Below are 16,691 nucleotides of genomic sequence, written 5' to 3'. Positions count from 1 at the left end.
CCACTGCACAGAAGTCCCATCTAACTCCTAAAGGTGAACTTGGCTCAGCCACAGCCTCCTCCTCTCCCTCATGGCTGCTTGCAAGAGCTTAAAAATAAAAGTCAATCCAAACCATTTGGATGTGGTGACACATAACCCAGGCAGGCACTTCCAGAGAACACAGAAATTCATGTCTGCCCAGTCCTTCGGGTGCTAGGACTTGGCGCACTGCAGCTGACCCAGCTTGACAGACTTCACAAGGGCTCCTCCAGTTTGCATGAGGGTCAATAAAACATAAGTTAGGGAGAAAAATCCTGCCTTTCACCACACAGTCAATTTATTCCATGTCTGAAATCTTTGGAAAGATGGCCTTTCCAAGGCCTAAGAAAGAGAGAAGGTGGTGGAGGATGAAGGCTGCAGGATGATGCAATATTAAACATCAGAAACTGAACCGGACCCATACATTCAGAAGCGGATCTCTGGAAGAGATACTGCAAAGTGCATCCTCCAGCGTGACTCTGCGCTAGGGCAAGGACCCCTCGTGACAGATGCTATCACACAAGCAGCGTTAAAGCTACATATTGTCTCATAGCCCAGGTCTGCTTATTTTTTGTGCACAATTATTACAGTCTCTCCAGCCAGAGAGGTTCACTGCATACCAGGGACAGCTTCAGCCTCTGGTCACTGCTTTCTCACCTGCCTCATTGACCAACACGTCTGACAGGCATCTCCCACCCTGAGCCTCCTCCTCCAGCAGCGAAGCTGGTAGGGCTGGAAACACAGCCATGGCTCCAGTTCAGATCTGCATCAGCTAAGAACAGAGCTGTGCCTGATGACTTATGCAGAACAACCTCCTCCGTAGCCCCAAAGTTCATGGCAACATCCTGTATCATACACAAGAGCATCTTCAGCAGTCTCCAGACACCCCTCTGGACATACTAACCATTGCCCTGCACCCTGTTCTGGGAACAGGACTCCCGTCAGAGCCCCCCGAGGACCCAAGCCAGATGACATTGCATCAGCCACCCTAGCTGGCATGGTTAAATGTACCGAGGACCCTGAAGAGGTATCAGTGCCATCTTCCTCCATGCTGCACAACGTGATGTCTGGTGTGTGGGGACACACCTCGGAGTTTGGAAACCTCTGCCTCTCTTCAACATTTTACAAAGCACTGGCACCCTTAGCCAAGATTGACTGATTCAGAAGCAAAGCTGTACCAAGCCATCCATCCTCCTACTCATGGTCCTGAACCAGGCAAATAGCTTTAGGTGGTTAACAGCTCGATGCTACCTCCTCACTATTGCCAGCCATCGTACAGAGCTCACCAAGCCAGCCCACTGCACCCCTGAGTGCACAAAATACGCTGCTCCTCTCGTGTTTTTGCTCGATACCACAAAGATCCTGCACCAGGGAAATGAGTAAGATGAGAACACAAAGCTGCTGATGCAACTGCCATCATAACCTTATGTTTCTTACACACGTTTCCTCTGAGGACTGGCACATACTTCTTCAATTCATCTTACCAAAGCCAACCAGAAAGTCTTAAAGACTTAGAATTATTCCCCTCACACAACTCCTGTCCAGCCTGACGGGATAACAGGACACGTGAAACAAATCTGGCATGGCAACCATCCAATACAAGGACCTACTCGTTTTGCCCTCACATGTTGTATATCCCTGCACCCAACCCATTTCAGGCAAAGGGCACTGAAATTTCCCTTCACCTGAGAAGTATTTATTTGTCTACCCTCAGAGCAAGACAACACCAAGCTCTGGGAATGAAGTAGCAGGTCTGAAGTATTCAGAGCAGCTCTCCCCCAAACGAAAACTCAGGTCACACTGCCTGGGACCTGTCCCAGTTCAACCAGTCATCACTGAGGGATGGGGTTTCCTCAGACATGAACCTTCTCTGTGTTTAGCTTGAGAGCCAACTTGTGAGACTCCCTGGCACAAGGGGCTGTCCCATGCAAAGTGAAGCACGGGAGACATGTCTTCTGCAAGGGTAAAGGAAGAAGGGGCTTTTTCTCTTACCCAGGCCCTGGTTCTGCTGCTCCCACTCGATGGTGTCGGGAACCTGGTAGGATACCCCAGCCAGTTGGGCCACAGGGTTCTCCAGGCCAGCTATGGGCTCCTGGGAGGTCTCGCCTGGAAGCGTGAAACCTGGCAGCTCCGTGTCACCCTCCATACTTTCATCCATCGAATCTATATCTTTGTCCTCCTCCTCTTCTTCCTCCTCCTCTTCTTCTTCCTCCTCCTCCTCTTCATCCTCTTCCTCTTCCTCACCCTCTGGCCAGGGAGACACAAAAGCAACATCAGGAAAGATCCCACAAGACAGAAGGTTCATACATCTCTATAGGTGAGCACCAAGACAGCCAGCTGATACCAATTCTCCAAAGGCAGACCAGCTGAATGAACTTCTGCCCGTTTTCTAACAGGAAAGACACCCAAAGGGGTTAATTTGGAAGAGCTCACCACCGTTTGAAGTTGCTAAGTAACAATGAGATGTTGCCTTAGACTGCCAAATGCATTAGCAGCAAAAACTGTTATTTTGCTTCCTAATAGCAGAGTACAAACAAACATGTGCATTTGTACAAACACCTGAGTATATATAATTATAGAGCGCTCTGCTCAACTCATTTCAGCTCAGGTGAGAACTATGTCCCCGATTTCCAATCTTGGAGGCAGCAATAAGTTGGTTCTATTTTCAACTTTTATTAGGCCTTTCACAGCTCTGGAAAGGACACCACTGTCCAGCCCAATTAGACCTATACAGCTCCTCCATAAAAAAAGCATCTCGCTTTGATGGGTGCTGGCAGATCGTCTCTTGGGTGCAGGAGAACAGCGGTGATGGTAGTGACCCTCAGCAGGTTTATACGGGCACTCCTGTCACAACAGATTTGCACCACAGGTATGACCAAGGAAGCCTTAACTCCGCATTGGAAAGAAGGCAGCCCAGCCAACACTTCACGCGAGAGCAGACAAATGTGACGCCAAGGAAATCCCTGTGGATTCTCCACTAGAGCAGATACCATCTTATTCCAAAGCTGACTGTACCGTTAACATATGGAGAGATAAATATTGAAGCCGTATTTTATTGCCAGAGTCTAAAATGGCAACACGCGAACGACTGTACTGGATCAAACCAAAGGCGCTTTCTGCCCACATCCCATCTCTGACCACAACTAGCCATGGATGCTGGAGAAAGACCAGAGCAGGGCACAGAGCCCATCTTCCCACAGCCTCTCTTCCCAGCTTTTAGTTATCAAAGACGCAAGGATCTCCTGAGCCAGAATTTTCATCTGAGCTATTTAGTAGCTACTAATGGAGCTACCCACCATGAAAAGATAGTATCTGGACTAATGACATGCTTTGAATTTCTGATGGTTAGTTTTTGCAAAGACGAAAGCTGAAACATAAAATTCATGCACTTTATCTGATTTACAAGAAGCTCTGCTCGGCCCTGTAGAAAAACTCCCTCCTGATGTGTTCCAACTGGGAGAGCCCATCACACCTGTATGAGCATCTGGTTTAGCTGGGGTCTAAGACCATGCTAAAAACTAACAATCCAGCAAAATCAACATTTGTTATCCAGGTATCCCTTTATTTCTGTTGGAGTTGTACCTCACATAGGTTACAGACACTGCAATAAGATGGAGCTGCTGAGGTAGGACACCTGCACGTATCATACCTGCTGTAAGCAAAGTAGGTGTTGCTTCACTCTTCTCCTTTCTGCTGCAGGATGCAATGGTACAAAACACTCAAGAAACAAACTGGGGAGCTTTGGGGAAGCTGTTTAGTTGGTGGCTATCTGACTTGAATTAACTGGGGAGAGCTGGCCTCCTTCCTTTGGCCTCTACTTCACAGGTTGGAATTCCTAGAGAAATCGATGCACTGGGTACAGTTCTGGCCCTTGCTACACAAAAAAGATGTGGGCAGGCTGGAGGGGGTCCACAGCAGGGCCACCAAGATGATCCAAGGGCTGGGAAGCCTCTCTTAGCTGTATGAGGATGGGCTGAGAGAGCTGGGTTTGTTCAGCCTTGAGAAAAGGATGCTCAGAGGGGATCTCATCACCACATACCAGTATTTAAAGGGTGGCTACAAAGAAGATGGAGACTCCCTTTCACAAGGAGTCACATGGAGAGGACAAGGGGGAATGGGTACAACTTAATTCTGAGAAGATTCTGAACATGAGAGGAAAATTTTTCCCCATGAGAACAGTCAACCATTGGAATAATCTCCCCAGGGGAGTGGTTGACTCGGCCATGCTGGACACTTTCAAGAAGCAGCTGGACGGGGTGCTGGGCCATCTTGTCTAGGGTGTGCTCTTGCCCAGGAAGGTTGGACCAGATGATCTTTGAGGTCCCTTCCAGCCTGGGATTCTATGATTCTATGATTCTATAAAGCCACGGCATTCGCTATGCCATAACATGGCATCTCCTTTCCTCCTAATTCAAGGATTTGCTTTAAAACACTGCATGTTTTTTTCCAGCTCGCCAGACAAGACAATCCTACTTGCCACCTTCTGCTCTAGGCCTGCATTTCATATAAATGAGCTGCTGTTTGAATTTAGCTGCATCATCCTGCTATAGCCTGGCTTTCAGTACTTGGAAAGGAATGATCACTCCTGCAAACAATTATACCACACAGAGCATCTAATGGAGCTTACAGGGATGCAGTTAGCCCCTTAAATTCCCATTACATTTTATAGGCAGTTTCTGTCTTCTAACGCGCCCGTCATTTCAAATCAACATAAGAATTTTCTCCATCAAACTGCATGTTTTCATACAAAATGCACATCTTTTGTAAACCTGAGAATGGCACCTGGAGAGTGCTTGCAGGAAATTAAATTTAAACCACGACACCTGCAAAGACAAGCTAATGTAGGTCTTTTGCCTCTGCTGAGAGCAACACAGCTATAAACATTTCTAAACTTTAATAGCAAAGACACTAAACAGCAAGCACGCTGGAGCAGAGGAACACGAACAGAGGTTTTCCTAAGATGGACTGGGTGAAAATGCAGCCAAAAAAAAAAAACTGGGATCAGATATTTATCGCTGAAAAACTAGTTCAGGACACGGTTTTTAGAAGCTTCTTGTGATTTTAGCAAGGCAAATGCGAGACACCTGCCAGGATCTAGTTTTGAAGCAGCAGATAGCCATCTCTGTGCCTCCAAAGTCTAGCAGGCAGCCAAGCCGAACACCCAAATTGAAAGTGCCGAGACTACTTATCACGTCTGATCATCACCGAGCTCCATCAATCATCGCGCAGCCCCAGCATGGAGATGTGAATAATGTTGTCCCTGTAGCACAGCCGCTGCGAGGGGAAAAGAAATGGCTCTTAACTTGTTTCCTCCTCCCCTAGTAACTCATTCCTACTTCTGCAAACAGCTTTGTAAACCCCCATCCCAAAATGCCAACAGCTTGCTTTGCTGCAAGGTGCAGCGCAGAGCACCACTTGGTGGTCACAAGGAGGAAGCTACGCTTTAAAAAAAATGACAACCTTCACCAATGTTCTATTTCAGGCGCAGAGGTGCAACAGGAGCCCAGCAGCCGTGGGCAGGGTGCAGGTAACGCTTGGTCGTCTCACAGGATGGGAAGTGGAAGGGAGCATCACACAGCTGAACCTCACGCTGGAGGTTTGTGCTTCACACGAGAGCCTTTTACAAAACTCACATTTTCCCTCCTAAATTGGCACTTTGGGGCCTTTCAGAGGCCTCAGCAGCAGCTTGGAAGAAAAGAATCACAGAATCATCTAGGTTGGAAAAGACTTTTAAGATCATCAAGTCCAACCGTTACCCTAACCCTGCCATCCCACCACTAAACCCTGGCCCTAAGCACCTTATCTACCCATCTTTTAAATACCCCCAGGGGTGGGGACTCGACCACCTCCCTGGGCAGCCCCTTCCAGAACCTGACAACCTTTTCTGTGAAGAAATTTTTCCTAATGTCTAAATGTCTTCAGAAGAGACTGAAGGTAGCTACGGCTGAAAGTGCAAAGCCCAGCGGATTCAGAAGGCATTTGGATTTTCATGTGCATTTGCAGCCTGTTGTGAACTATTTTGTGGATCATGCTCATATACATTCTTCAGTTTTGGCTAAGGCCCATCTCACAAAAGCAGCAAGATAAACACATAACGGAACGCTAGTGTCTCATGGTCAAGGCACTAGTCTCCGACCAAAAAAATTGCAAGTACTAAGTTTTCTTGGCCCCAGCCATGAATCGATCCACCATCAGGCATTCACCCAAAGCCCAGCTGTAGGAGCATCTCTGAACATCTGACAGTGGCCACGAGTGCCCCTGCTCTCATGGCAGGCACACAGCACCCATAGCAGTTTCTGCTCCGAGACATCCTTGCTCTACAGGATCTTCCTCTGTCACATATAAGCTGATCCTGTTACTCCGTTTGCATGCACCGAATCCTCGCGCTTGCCTGTGATATGCCACGTGGACCTATCAAGAAGGGATGGCACCCTGTCTCCTCTCCTGGTGATACCAGGAGACTTCAGCACTGAAACACTTGTAGTCCAAGCAGACATTCATATGTTCTGCTGCAGTTACAGTAATGCAAGAGCAGTCTAGAGCAGAGTTAAAGACTCATCTCCAAGAGTGAAGAAATCCAAAATCCACCACTCTTTGACAGACTAAATAAGCACTGTATTCTGTAAAGTAGGTTCTGCTTTGCCTTCACTGAAATAGGAAAGAAAAAAAACCAAGACACTTTACACCTCCTTGCTGTGACAATGGTACAACCTAAGAAAGACGCAAGCAGTGGGAATCCCCTAGGAAATGAGATTCCCAGTTCACAGGTCAAAGATTTTAGTTTTGAAGGACTTGACAAGCTTGTAACAGGCATTCAAATTTTCAAGTTTGGAGAAGCTATATGAGAGTGCTGAGAAAACAAGTCTGATACAAAATAACAAGTTTTTAGCAGAGGTTTTGGGGGTTCCCAGGTTTATTAATAGTCACCGGAGATGGCTTTACCATGGGGCTCTGGACTGATCCATCAGTGATATCCATAGGATGGGATTTGCTGTTTCAGGGTGGCAAAAGCTCTCTATGCTTTTTTCAAAAAATGTTTTTTCACTACAAAAACGTACATATCCGTGATGACTTTTGTGGCTTGACAGAGAGAAATGAGACCACCTGTCCTGGTTTCGGCTGGGACAGAGTTAATTTGCTTCCTAGCAGCTGGCACAGTGCTGTGTTTTGGGTTTAGGATGAGAAGAATGTTGATAACTCACTGATGGTTTGGTTGTTGCTGAGCAGTGCTTACACCAGGCAAGGACTTCTCAGCTTCCCCTGCTCTGCCAGGGGCACAAGGAGCTGGGAGGGGGCACAGCCAGGACAGCTGACCCCAACTGGCCCCAGGGCTATTCCAGACCATATGGCGTCACGCTCAGTATAGAAACTGAGGGGGAAGAAGGAAGGGGGGGACATTGGGAGTGATGGTGTTTGTCTTCCCAAGTCACCGTTACACGTGATGGAGCCCTGCTGTCCTGGGGATGGCTGAGCATCCGCCTGCCCGTGAGAAGCAGGGAATGAATTCCTTGTTCTGCTCTGCTTACGTGCACGGCTTTTGCTTTACCTGTTAAACTGCCTTTATCTCAGCCCATGAATTTCCTCTTTTACCCTTCCAATTCTCTCCCCCATCCCACCACAGGGCCGTGAGCAAGCGGCTGTTGAGGGCTGAGTTGCCGGTTAAACCATGACACCACCTCACAGGTCCTTCGAGAGGCATTTCCCTGGCCCAGCACAAACCCACCATCAGTAGTTTCTGAAGCAGCAGGACAACAGCCAGCATCCCATGAGTTTTAAAAGCCTCAGCCTGTGATGGCAGCAGGGACCTCACAAATCAACTGCAAAGTGGGACCTTGGCCTCTCTGGACCATCCAGTGCTGCAGGGAAGGGGATCACAGGACAGCTCTTCCTCCTGGCAACTCAAAGTGCCAACAACCTGTTCCTCATAGACAGCTTTGGTCAGGCTATTAGCACGGGGTAAGCCCACACCACGTGGGAGCAACACCAGCAAAGCACTCAGCGCTGCGCTTGGTGCAAACGCCACCGTCAGGAGCGTGCTACAAACGGGCTGCGATGGCAACGAAGAAGAGTTGTTTTGGTATAGTGGCATGTAACGAGCTGGAGACGAAGCCACTGTTGCCATAACCTTGCTGAAGGCAAGGGAGTTGGATTGGGACCTCTGTTTTCAGTGGGTATGGATGTTTCTCTCTACAGATATTTTCCATTAACATTTGCAAACACTTTTTACTCCTCAGAAGATTCAAGAAACCATCGTTTGTCAAGTTTAGCGCACAAGAAAAATAGCTTGCTGTGCCCTGAGCTGCAAGAGTCTCTCATTAGAAGGCGATAGATTCACTCACAGCGGAAGTTTTCAGTTTTCACACTGAAAAAAAAATTAAATCAAGAGGAGGTTGCAGGACAAAACCCGAAGTTCTCATTTTCTCTGTCCTTTCCCTTTGCAGCCTCCCTCACACCAAACTCGAGGACAATGATGTCTAGACAGTAACACAGGGCATCATTGTGCTTCATGATAGTCTGATCCATCATTTTATACAGTCCCCAGTGCTAATTGGTTTCCAGTGGTGAGCCCACTCTTTGCATGACTCCAGGGAGATGCAGTTATGCCAAGACCCCTCCTGTCCAAGTGCTAAGCAAAGGCTCCTGCGAGCTGAGCACCAGCTGCAGAGCGCGCAGGTCTAGAACCTACCTGCAAAACGTGCCCGTGAAGGAGAGTGCTACGGGACATGATGACACCCAGCTGTGCTATGATGGGGGAAGCTTGGGTTCACACACTGTTGAGCAAAATTTTACTTTTCAAGAAGTTTTGGCTGGCCAAAGCAGGGCAGAGGACCAAGGGTCTGCTTCAACCTCTGTAACAGCCCCACAGACACCAAACTAGCTGCCTCTTAGGGCAACATTTTGGTCAAAGCTACCTCTCTTTCCTCCATCTATGGGTCTGGTTATGCTACACACCAAGGGGATTCGTAAGTGTTAAATTACAGACTTCAAACGGCTGGACAGAGCGAGCTACAGGAGCAGTCCTGTATTAATTTGTGCCCCCGCTATAACTCTTCTATGGTATGAAATCAGGAATTATGTGAAATCAGTCCCACCCTCTCCCAGGGATGCTGCACCAGGGTGAGAAGAATATCACCCGTTTCACAGATGGGCCAAGCATCCAAGGAGGCAACTTCTCCTGTGTGTACTGGAGCCCCTCACAGAGGAAAAGGGCAGCAGGGGCAGACCCAAGTGTCCTGTCCACCATGCACCCCATAGCTTATCTTTTTCCACTTCACATCCATACGGCAGCAATGACCTCGGTCACCCATGTGTGCTTACAGTACAAGAAGCAGAGGAGCGTAAATAACAACAGGATGGTGGCCTATGGCTATCCCCTCTTGCCAGAGCAAGAAGAGGAGGCATGAAGAAGTCTCTGCCAAATGCTTTATTCCAGTGAGGTTCATTTTCTGCATTGCTTTTACAATCACAGCTGACTGTCAAAGCAGGAAGGCCTCTCTAGGACAACCCTCTTTTATTATTAATCTGTTGCTTTCGCATGATCAGTAATCATGTCAGCCTCAGACATCTCCAAAATGCTGCCAAGAACAAGTGCTTGCAACAGCTTGGAAGGAGACGGCTGGGAGGAAGGTAGATGGGCTCTCGTTATGTGCAGACAGCTTTCTGGGCAGAGTACTGCACCACGGTGGGTCAAAATACCCAAGCAAGCAGTGGGCACAGAAGCTATGCAAAATCACCAGGGTAGAGCCCCCCCCATACTGGCAAGTGCAGCCAAGCCCAGGCACGTTCACTGCAAAGCTGTCAGGGGTATTTGCAGACCACGTTGCACAAATGTAATTTTAAACACTTTGCTCTGGAAGGGGAGCCAAATGAGGCATGGTCTCTCCTGTGAAGTATCAGCATCTGGCTTATTGCACAAAGGTAAGGAAAGGGATATTGGGAAGAACACATCTGTCAGGTGGGATCCTACCAAACAAAGCAAGATAACCTAACCCTAATTGTATGGGGACAATCTTTGTAGCAAGGCCTGGTGTGACAGGACAAGGGGCAACGGGTTTAAACTAAAACAGGGAGGTTTAGACTGGATATAAGGAAGGAATTCTTTACAATGAGGGTGGTGAAACACTGGAACAGGTTGCCCAGAGAGGTGGTGGAGGCCCCATCCCTGGGAACATTCAAGGCCAGGTTGGACAGGGCTCTGAGCAACCTGATCTGGTTAAAGGTGTCCCTGCTCCCTGCAGGGGGGTTGGGCTGGGTGACCTCTAGGGGTCCCTTTTGACCCAGAGCACTCTATGATTCTATCCCATATAAGTTTCAAAAGAAGAGACGTTACATGTCCAAAGCTTTTCTGTAACAGAGGAAAATCCTTGCCACATCTAGGAGAGGGAACATACCCCCAGCAGCAGAGCTGAGCTGATGTTTGAGCTTCACAACAGTCCTCAGCCTCTGCTGGCCAAAGCCCAAGCGCTGCAGAAGCTGCGTCCCAGCAGAGGGCTCTTTGACATTGCAAGGAGAGATTTGGATTCTGATCCTAACCTACTTCCCCCACAAATCTGAGGGGATTCACACTTGCTTTTTCAGTCCTGGCTCATGGCTCATCACAGGGGATCGGAGGCACTGAAGAGCTTTTGAAAAAAAAAATTAAATAAAAAAATTCCAGCAGGGAGCACAGGTCTGCTTCTGTATTAAGATCAGAAACAATCGTTCCTAAGAGCTGTATTTCCAGCAGCATTCATCATAAAATTGCTTTCACGCTGAGCCAGGCTAGAGAGTAGGTTTAGCAACACAAGGTTATTTTAAAGGGGAAAAACCAGAACGCTGCAGAATACACAGTATGGACTATAACAAGTTTGCTCCCTAGTTTCCCACAGAACAGCTCTTCTAACTGGAGATATGCAGTTGTTGAACTAACTGGTGTAAAAATGAAGATAAGAGGTGATTTATCAAGTGAGGGCATTCAAATCTGTCCAGATTTAAACACCATGACCTGTAAGCAGACAGGGCAGAAGAAGACAGATGAAGGCAAATACAGAGTTTACTTCTCTCAACAAAATCCTTTCACACAAAAAGGGCTGTGGGCATGGAACTTTTTCCCCAATCACAAAAAAATAAGCCCCAGCAGAGATGTTAATTCCACTTTCTCTTGCAAAAAAGCTGGTTGATGGCATCTCTTCAGAAATATCCAGTTCGACCACACTGCCTGAAAGGAACAACCAACAGCCCAAGAATTATGTAAACATTTGATTTAAGCTTCACTTTCCAGACAAACCCAGCATGGATCCATCACAGATGACAGATTAGGGGGTGGATCTGTCATTATGGGCAAAAGTCTCCAGGGTACCTAGGTTTTAGCTCAAGTCCTACCAGGTGCCAGAAGGGAGGATGACTGCAAGCCCACTCAGCCCACTTCTAGTTCAGAGCTCATGCTCCTAAGTCCTCGATTGCCCTCCTGCAGCCTTCCCCGTCCTTTGTCAAGGGCAGAGCTTCTCCCCAGGGGATTTTCATGAAGAGGTTCAGAACAACGCTGCTGGCCTGTCCTTGCACCCACACGGCCTGAAGGGTTGATGTCAGCCAGGAGGAAACACACCATGAGATTTCCCCCCATTTAAAGACAACTTGTTAATTAAAAAAAGAGAAAAAGCCTATGACTTTTCCCAGAAAAATGAGGTAAAAAGCCAGTGTTCCAGTCACTGCATCCTGCATCAGATCAACAAGAGGGGCAGCATCCCACCTGCGCCTGGCAGGAAGCAGAAATGAAAGAGCTAAACCAATTTGCAGGGTGGTTTGCCTGGGTGCAGATGCCCAAAGCTCCCCAGAGAAGCCCCATCAGCAGCACTAACCCCCACATGGACCCCAGCCATCAGCAGCTCTGGATGAAAACGCTCCTTGCAGAGCCTGTGGAAGAAACCGCCGCATACCTGCTTATCTGAATCCACCTACCCAGAGCAGCGAGGGTGAACTGCTTAAGCCCCAGATTAAAACAAACAAAAACTCATTAAAAACTTTCACCCATGCAGACCCAATTACCTTTCAATAGCAACTGGCAGGGGGGCTTCTGTTTTTTGTTTAAGCCTGAAGATAAGCATGGGAAGGCTACGTTAAAGTAATATTTAAGTGAACTCTAATCTTTTGGACAAACAAGAAGTTGGATACAGTTAAAAATTCAAGCACAGCCCAGCCAGAACAGCAACCAAGAAAGTCAGACTAAGAAATATCTAACCTGCTGGAGGCAGAAGAGCGCCAGAATATCACAAAGAACAAGGTTTCTTAGAGAAGTTTCTTTCCCTTCCCAAAACTCAAGAGTAAAACAGCTGTGCCGCTTACCTCCACCCAGAGAGCAGCTGGGCAGGCAATGCCGCTTCCAAACATCTGGGAAAGACAACATGGTGACACTTTAAACCATTCCCAGAGATTCTTGCAGGAGTGGCTGTCAGAGACCATAAAGCACAGCAGATAGGGTATTTGAGATAAAGCCCTCATTTGGCACGCTCAGCCCCTTGAGACATGGTGTGGTTTTAGCTTTGTCAGAGCTGCCAGTGCACTCATGGTAGAGCAGGGTGGCCGGACCACACTCTGCCTCCCATCCCAGGGAAGCACGGACAAGGCTGAGCTCAGCCCACCGGCTCCACACAGCAGGATTTTCCTCGCCGTTCCTCTTAACAAGCCTTTAACTAGCCCAGCACCCTCTCAGCCATTCACCCACAAGCTCCCAACTCATTAAGGGCTCCATCACCCTCCATGCTCAACTCTCAGACAGATTTCATAAAACAAAACAAGTCACCACCAGATTTAGCAGCAGAGATGTTGTCTTTGGTCAAACACTTCCACGAAAAGCAAGAAAAAGCTTAATTTCAATATAAAATTGTCACTTTTTCCTTTTTACAGTGTTCCACTACAAAGGAGGAGAATCAGGGATGAACTACCATCTACAGTGAAGAACACAGAGGTCAACCTGCACCAGAGGGACAGCAGTTCCCATTCCAGTGGCAGCAATAAACTGGAAGCAAGACAAGAAGTGTGTACCCAAGAACATTTAATAATTAATCCATTTTGCGTGTGTTTTGTTTTAAATCATCTGTTCCTTGCCAATTTAGCCAATATCCAAAGAGCTGGTGAGGAATTATAGTATCAAGCTAATTAACCATGCTGGGCTAAGTGCCTGTCTTATTTACACACCTGCAACCTCATTTAAATTTTTAATGAGGTTGCAGAGATTTAATGAGGTAGGTCTTGATCCATACAGTCAGGGTCCAAACAGCAATCCCAGTCAGAGACTTGACTTCCAGCAAAAATACTCCTTGCATCCAAAAAAAGAAGGCTCCTTGTTCTGTGACACAGCTCAGAGGAAAAATGTAAGGAGAAGTTGAAGGGTCTTTTATAAAAATTATGTAAACAGCTACAAGTTCTGAAGTATTTTCTGAAAAAAGGCAACACTGCCTCCACTTCTGAAGCGTGACACAAGCTTAGACAACTGTGTACAAGAACAAGATGCAGGGGAAGCAAGCAGAGAATGGAGAAGACGACGAGGGCTCTTCTCACCAAAATTAGTTAAGCTACAATTTCCTTGGAAGGGTAAACTTGAGTACACAGGTCAGTAAAGAGCAGTAGGAACTGTTTAATCCCAGACACAAGTAGGTATTAAAATATCACTAATATGTTAAGGTCAGAGAGCCTAAAGCTTCACACTGGCACTGCTCTGGAACAGCTTTTAGCACAGCAAACAGACAAGGTTCAGACGGGAAGTACCCCATGACCATGGGACACAATCAGCTGGATCCCAAGGATGGTGCCAGCCACGTTCCAGCATCACTGATGGGCTTCTCCACAGCCAAATGCTGCACGAGGTGGCAGAGTTACTGGAAACAGCACTGCGCTGTCCTAAGCAGCAGATACCCAACACTGCCTTTCCAAATCCCCCACCACAAAGCCCAGGGTTCTGCCAGCCACAGGTTGGGAGCCAGCCTGAGTAACGAGGAACACTTCACATTCAAGGGCTACACAGCTCAGATCTCCTCCCTCTAGAGCAGCTGAGTAAGTTGCCCATTTTCACAGAGCTATTGACCATTCCTGACACCATACAACAGATAGAGCATCTCCTGCTCTTGGAAAGCTCTTAAGCACCCTCCACATCCAGCAGCCCACACAGCAGCTGAACTGTGCAAGCAACTCACCCGCAGCACCAACAGCTTGAAGCAAGCCTAGATGGCTGAGGAACCAGCCTTAGGGCTTATGCACTCTTGCAGAGCAGTTTCGGATATTTTTGAGGTGTGGAAGGTGTGCACACAAAAAATTAGGATAGGCAAATGAGAAACACCAACAAATAACATCCTTTTTAGTTACCTTCCAAAACGCTACAGGAGAGTAGCAAGATCCAGATCATTTGTTCCTCCCCAAAATCACCACCATAAACAACTGTCTCAAAATGCCAAGTTAATGCTGAAGTGGGTCAAGCTGGAGCTTACTCAGCTGCAAGGAGCAGGTCACACTGAGCTTTAAACTGGTTTTCCTGATGAGTTTGGATGCAGCAAGGGCAGTATGCAGGGGTCTAACAGCTGAAGGGCTTCTACAAATGTGTGGGCTGAAACGGGTGCATCAAGAGGTTCCTGCTGCATCTGGGCAGCCTTGGAAGGTTAACACTGCCCTGTGTGTCAGAGGAGGTTAATCTTAGCATGGGTTGATGAATGCAGAGGCATCTTCCCATTCTCTATCTCACGTGCCTTGCTTCACAATCACCACCTCCAGCCATTTCAGCTGAATTTTTGCTGTCCAGTCAGGGTGCTGGCACACAAGAAAACCAAACCTTGAGTCTGCACTGACAGATACAGGCCCCACCCTCCCCACCAGCCACAGGCTGCGGTGCTGTACGCTGCTCACACTGAACTGGCCTGTGACCCATGCTGCGACGGCTGAGGCATCATCGCTCCGGGCAGCGGGCTAGTCCTGTACTAACTGCTGGTTTAGGATTAAGACTGCAAGGACAACACAACCTTCAAGGTCCTTGTAGGAAGTGCACTAACCTACCTTCTGCTTATAGAATCATAGAATCACTTTGGTTGGAAAAGACCTTTGAGATCATTGAGTCCAACCTTTAACCTAACCCTGCCGCTCCACCACTAAACCATGTCCCTCACGGTTAGCCTCACTGCATCCCTGGATCACATCCCATATGGAATGGGGACAGGAGCTTCTTGAGGCACAGCCAAGAGGAGCCAGCTCCTGGTGTCCTCTCTCTACCAGGTTTCAGCTACACCCTGCAAGGCTCTTGCAGCAGAGGGGACACAGCAGGCTACCTGCCACTGTGCGAAGTCACTCCCCCCAAATGTGCCATGCCTAAGGCGTGCAGCCATCCCTGCCCATGCCTACCGCAGCAGGTGTTATATACAGCAAAGGAATTAGTCCAAAAAGAACATGCTTTCTTTTAAAAGAGCAGCCACTTTTCAAAATATGTTGGGAGGCTTACGCAGTGGTCCTGAGCAGCCGAGCTGAACTAAATTATATCTCTTCAGACCCTAGAAGCCCTACAGAGAAAGCTGTAGTGTTTAGCCCAAATTCTGGGCACAGGAACAAAAGATATAATTAACTCTCCCAGACAAGCAAGCCTCATCCTCTGCGGTGTCCTGTCCCCATATCCTATAATCCATTTATAGGATTTCTCTGGCTGGGAAGGGCAAGTAGAACCAGTATCACCACAGAGTCAAGGTGGGAGGATATCCATCACCCAGCTAATCTCTCCAGAGTCCACAACAGAGAAGCTCATCTAGAGACATATTCAAAGCACCTCATGTTTGTCTATGCAATTTGATTTTTAAAACAGTTTTGCATCCAAGCCAGATAGGTGAATATACTGATGCAATTAACCGCAGGCAGTTTGGCACAGATGGTCCCCAAGAAACAGAGCTGGCTGAACAGCAGGGGTTTATATTTAATGATGAGCCAGGCCCTCAGTGAGGCAAGTCAGCAAGACCCCACTGAAGGTGGCAGAGACTGGCAGAGCTCACTCAGCTCCTTGTACTTCTTCCGCAGGTGAGCAAGGCACAGCCTCCCCCAAGGGCCAGGATCCCTCCCCAGGGACCCCAGCACTGACCTCGCATCCCCCGAGAGCTTGAGCACCTGGGGCTGGAGCTCAGTGTGGCTTTATAGGAAAGGACTCCCAAATGCCTGGCACCACCAAGATATTCTGGGGGTAAGCACTAGGAACTGTAGTTTTGGGGCAACAGAAACCAAGCTTCCAAATGTCACTCCACCAGGAGGATGTGGTACCCCCTGACTACATGGAGAAAAAAGTATTAGAAAGCAGAGGCGCAGCTCAAAAGCTTCCTTAACCAGGGCAGTGATGTCCCCAGGCAGAAAGTCTATCCCCCAAGTGGTATTTGGCCCATTTTACAAGATGTGGATTGGTGATCCCTAACACCAGGAAAATGTCTGGCTCACTGCACTAAGGGCTAGGTTGATCAGAAGAGGTTTAGACCACAAAAGCTGGGTTTAACAGCCAGCACACACAGCACACCAGAACACACCAAGTCCCTTGGATGACAGGCACCTGCAGAGCCAAGAAAGCCACAGCCTTCTGGCCAAATCATCATCATTTAGGAAAGCTGGTCCTAGCCACAGCCCACATTTGCCCTTAGAGGAGCTCAGAGCATATTCAAGAGCAGAGAAAACAGACCTGTGGTTGC

General features: G+C 47.9%; 1 protein-coding gene across 1 annotated transcript in view; it reads right to left on the bottom strand.

Annotated features, from left to right (window-relative positions):
• Nucleotides 1–2,010: 2,010 nt before the first annotated feature.
• Nucleotides 2,011–16,691, bottom strand: part of ARMH4 (armadillo like helical domain containing 4) — a gene marked incomplete at its 3' end in the record, with an annotated part of 34,868 nt that continues 20,187 nt past the window's right edge. The window contains exon 5 of the mRNA XM_009638904.2: nucleotides 2,011–2,265. Within this exon, the coding sequence (XP_009637199.1) occupies nucleotides 2,011–2,265 (255 nt within the window). The remainder of the gene's footprint in view (nucleotides 2,266–16,691) is intronic.

Source organism: Egretta garzetta, unplaced genomic scaffold, assembly GCF_000687185.1.
Source record: "Egretta garzetta isolate BGI_Z169 unplaced genomic scaffold, ASM68718v1 scaffold485, whole genome shotgun sequence".
Classification (NCBI taxonomy): domain Eukaryota; kingdom Metazoa; phylum Chordata; class Aves; order Pelecaniformes; family Ardeidae; genus Egretta; species Egretta garzetta.
This window is presented reverse-complemented; position numbering and strand designations above follow the sequence as displayed.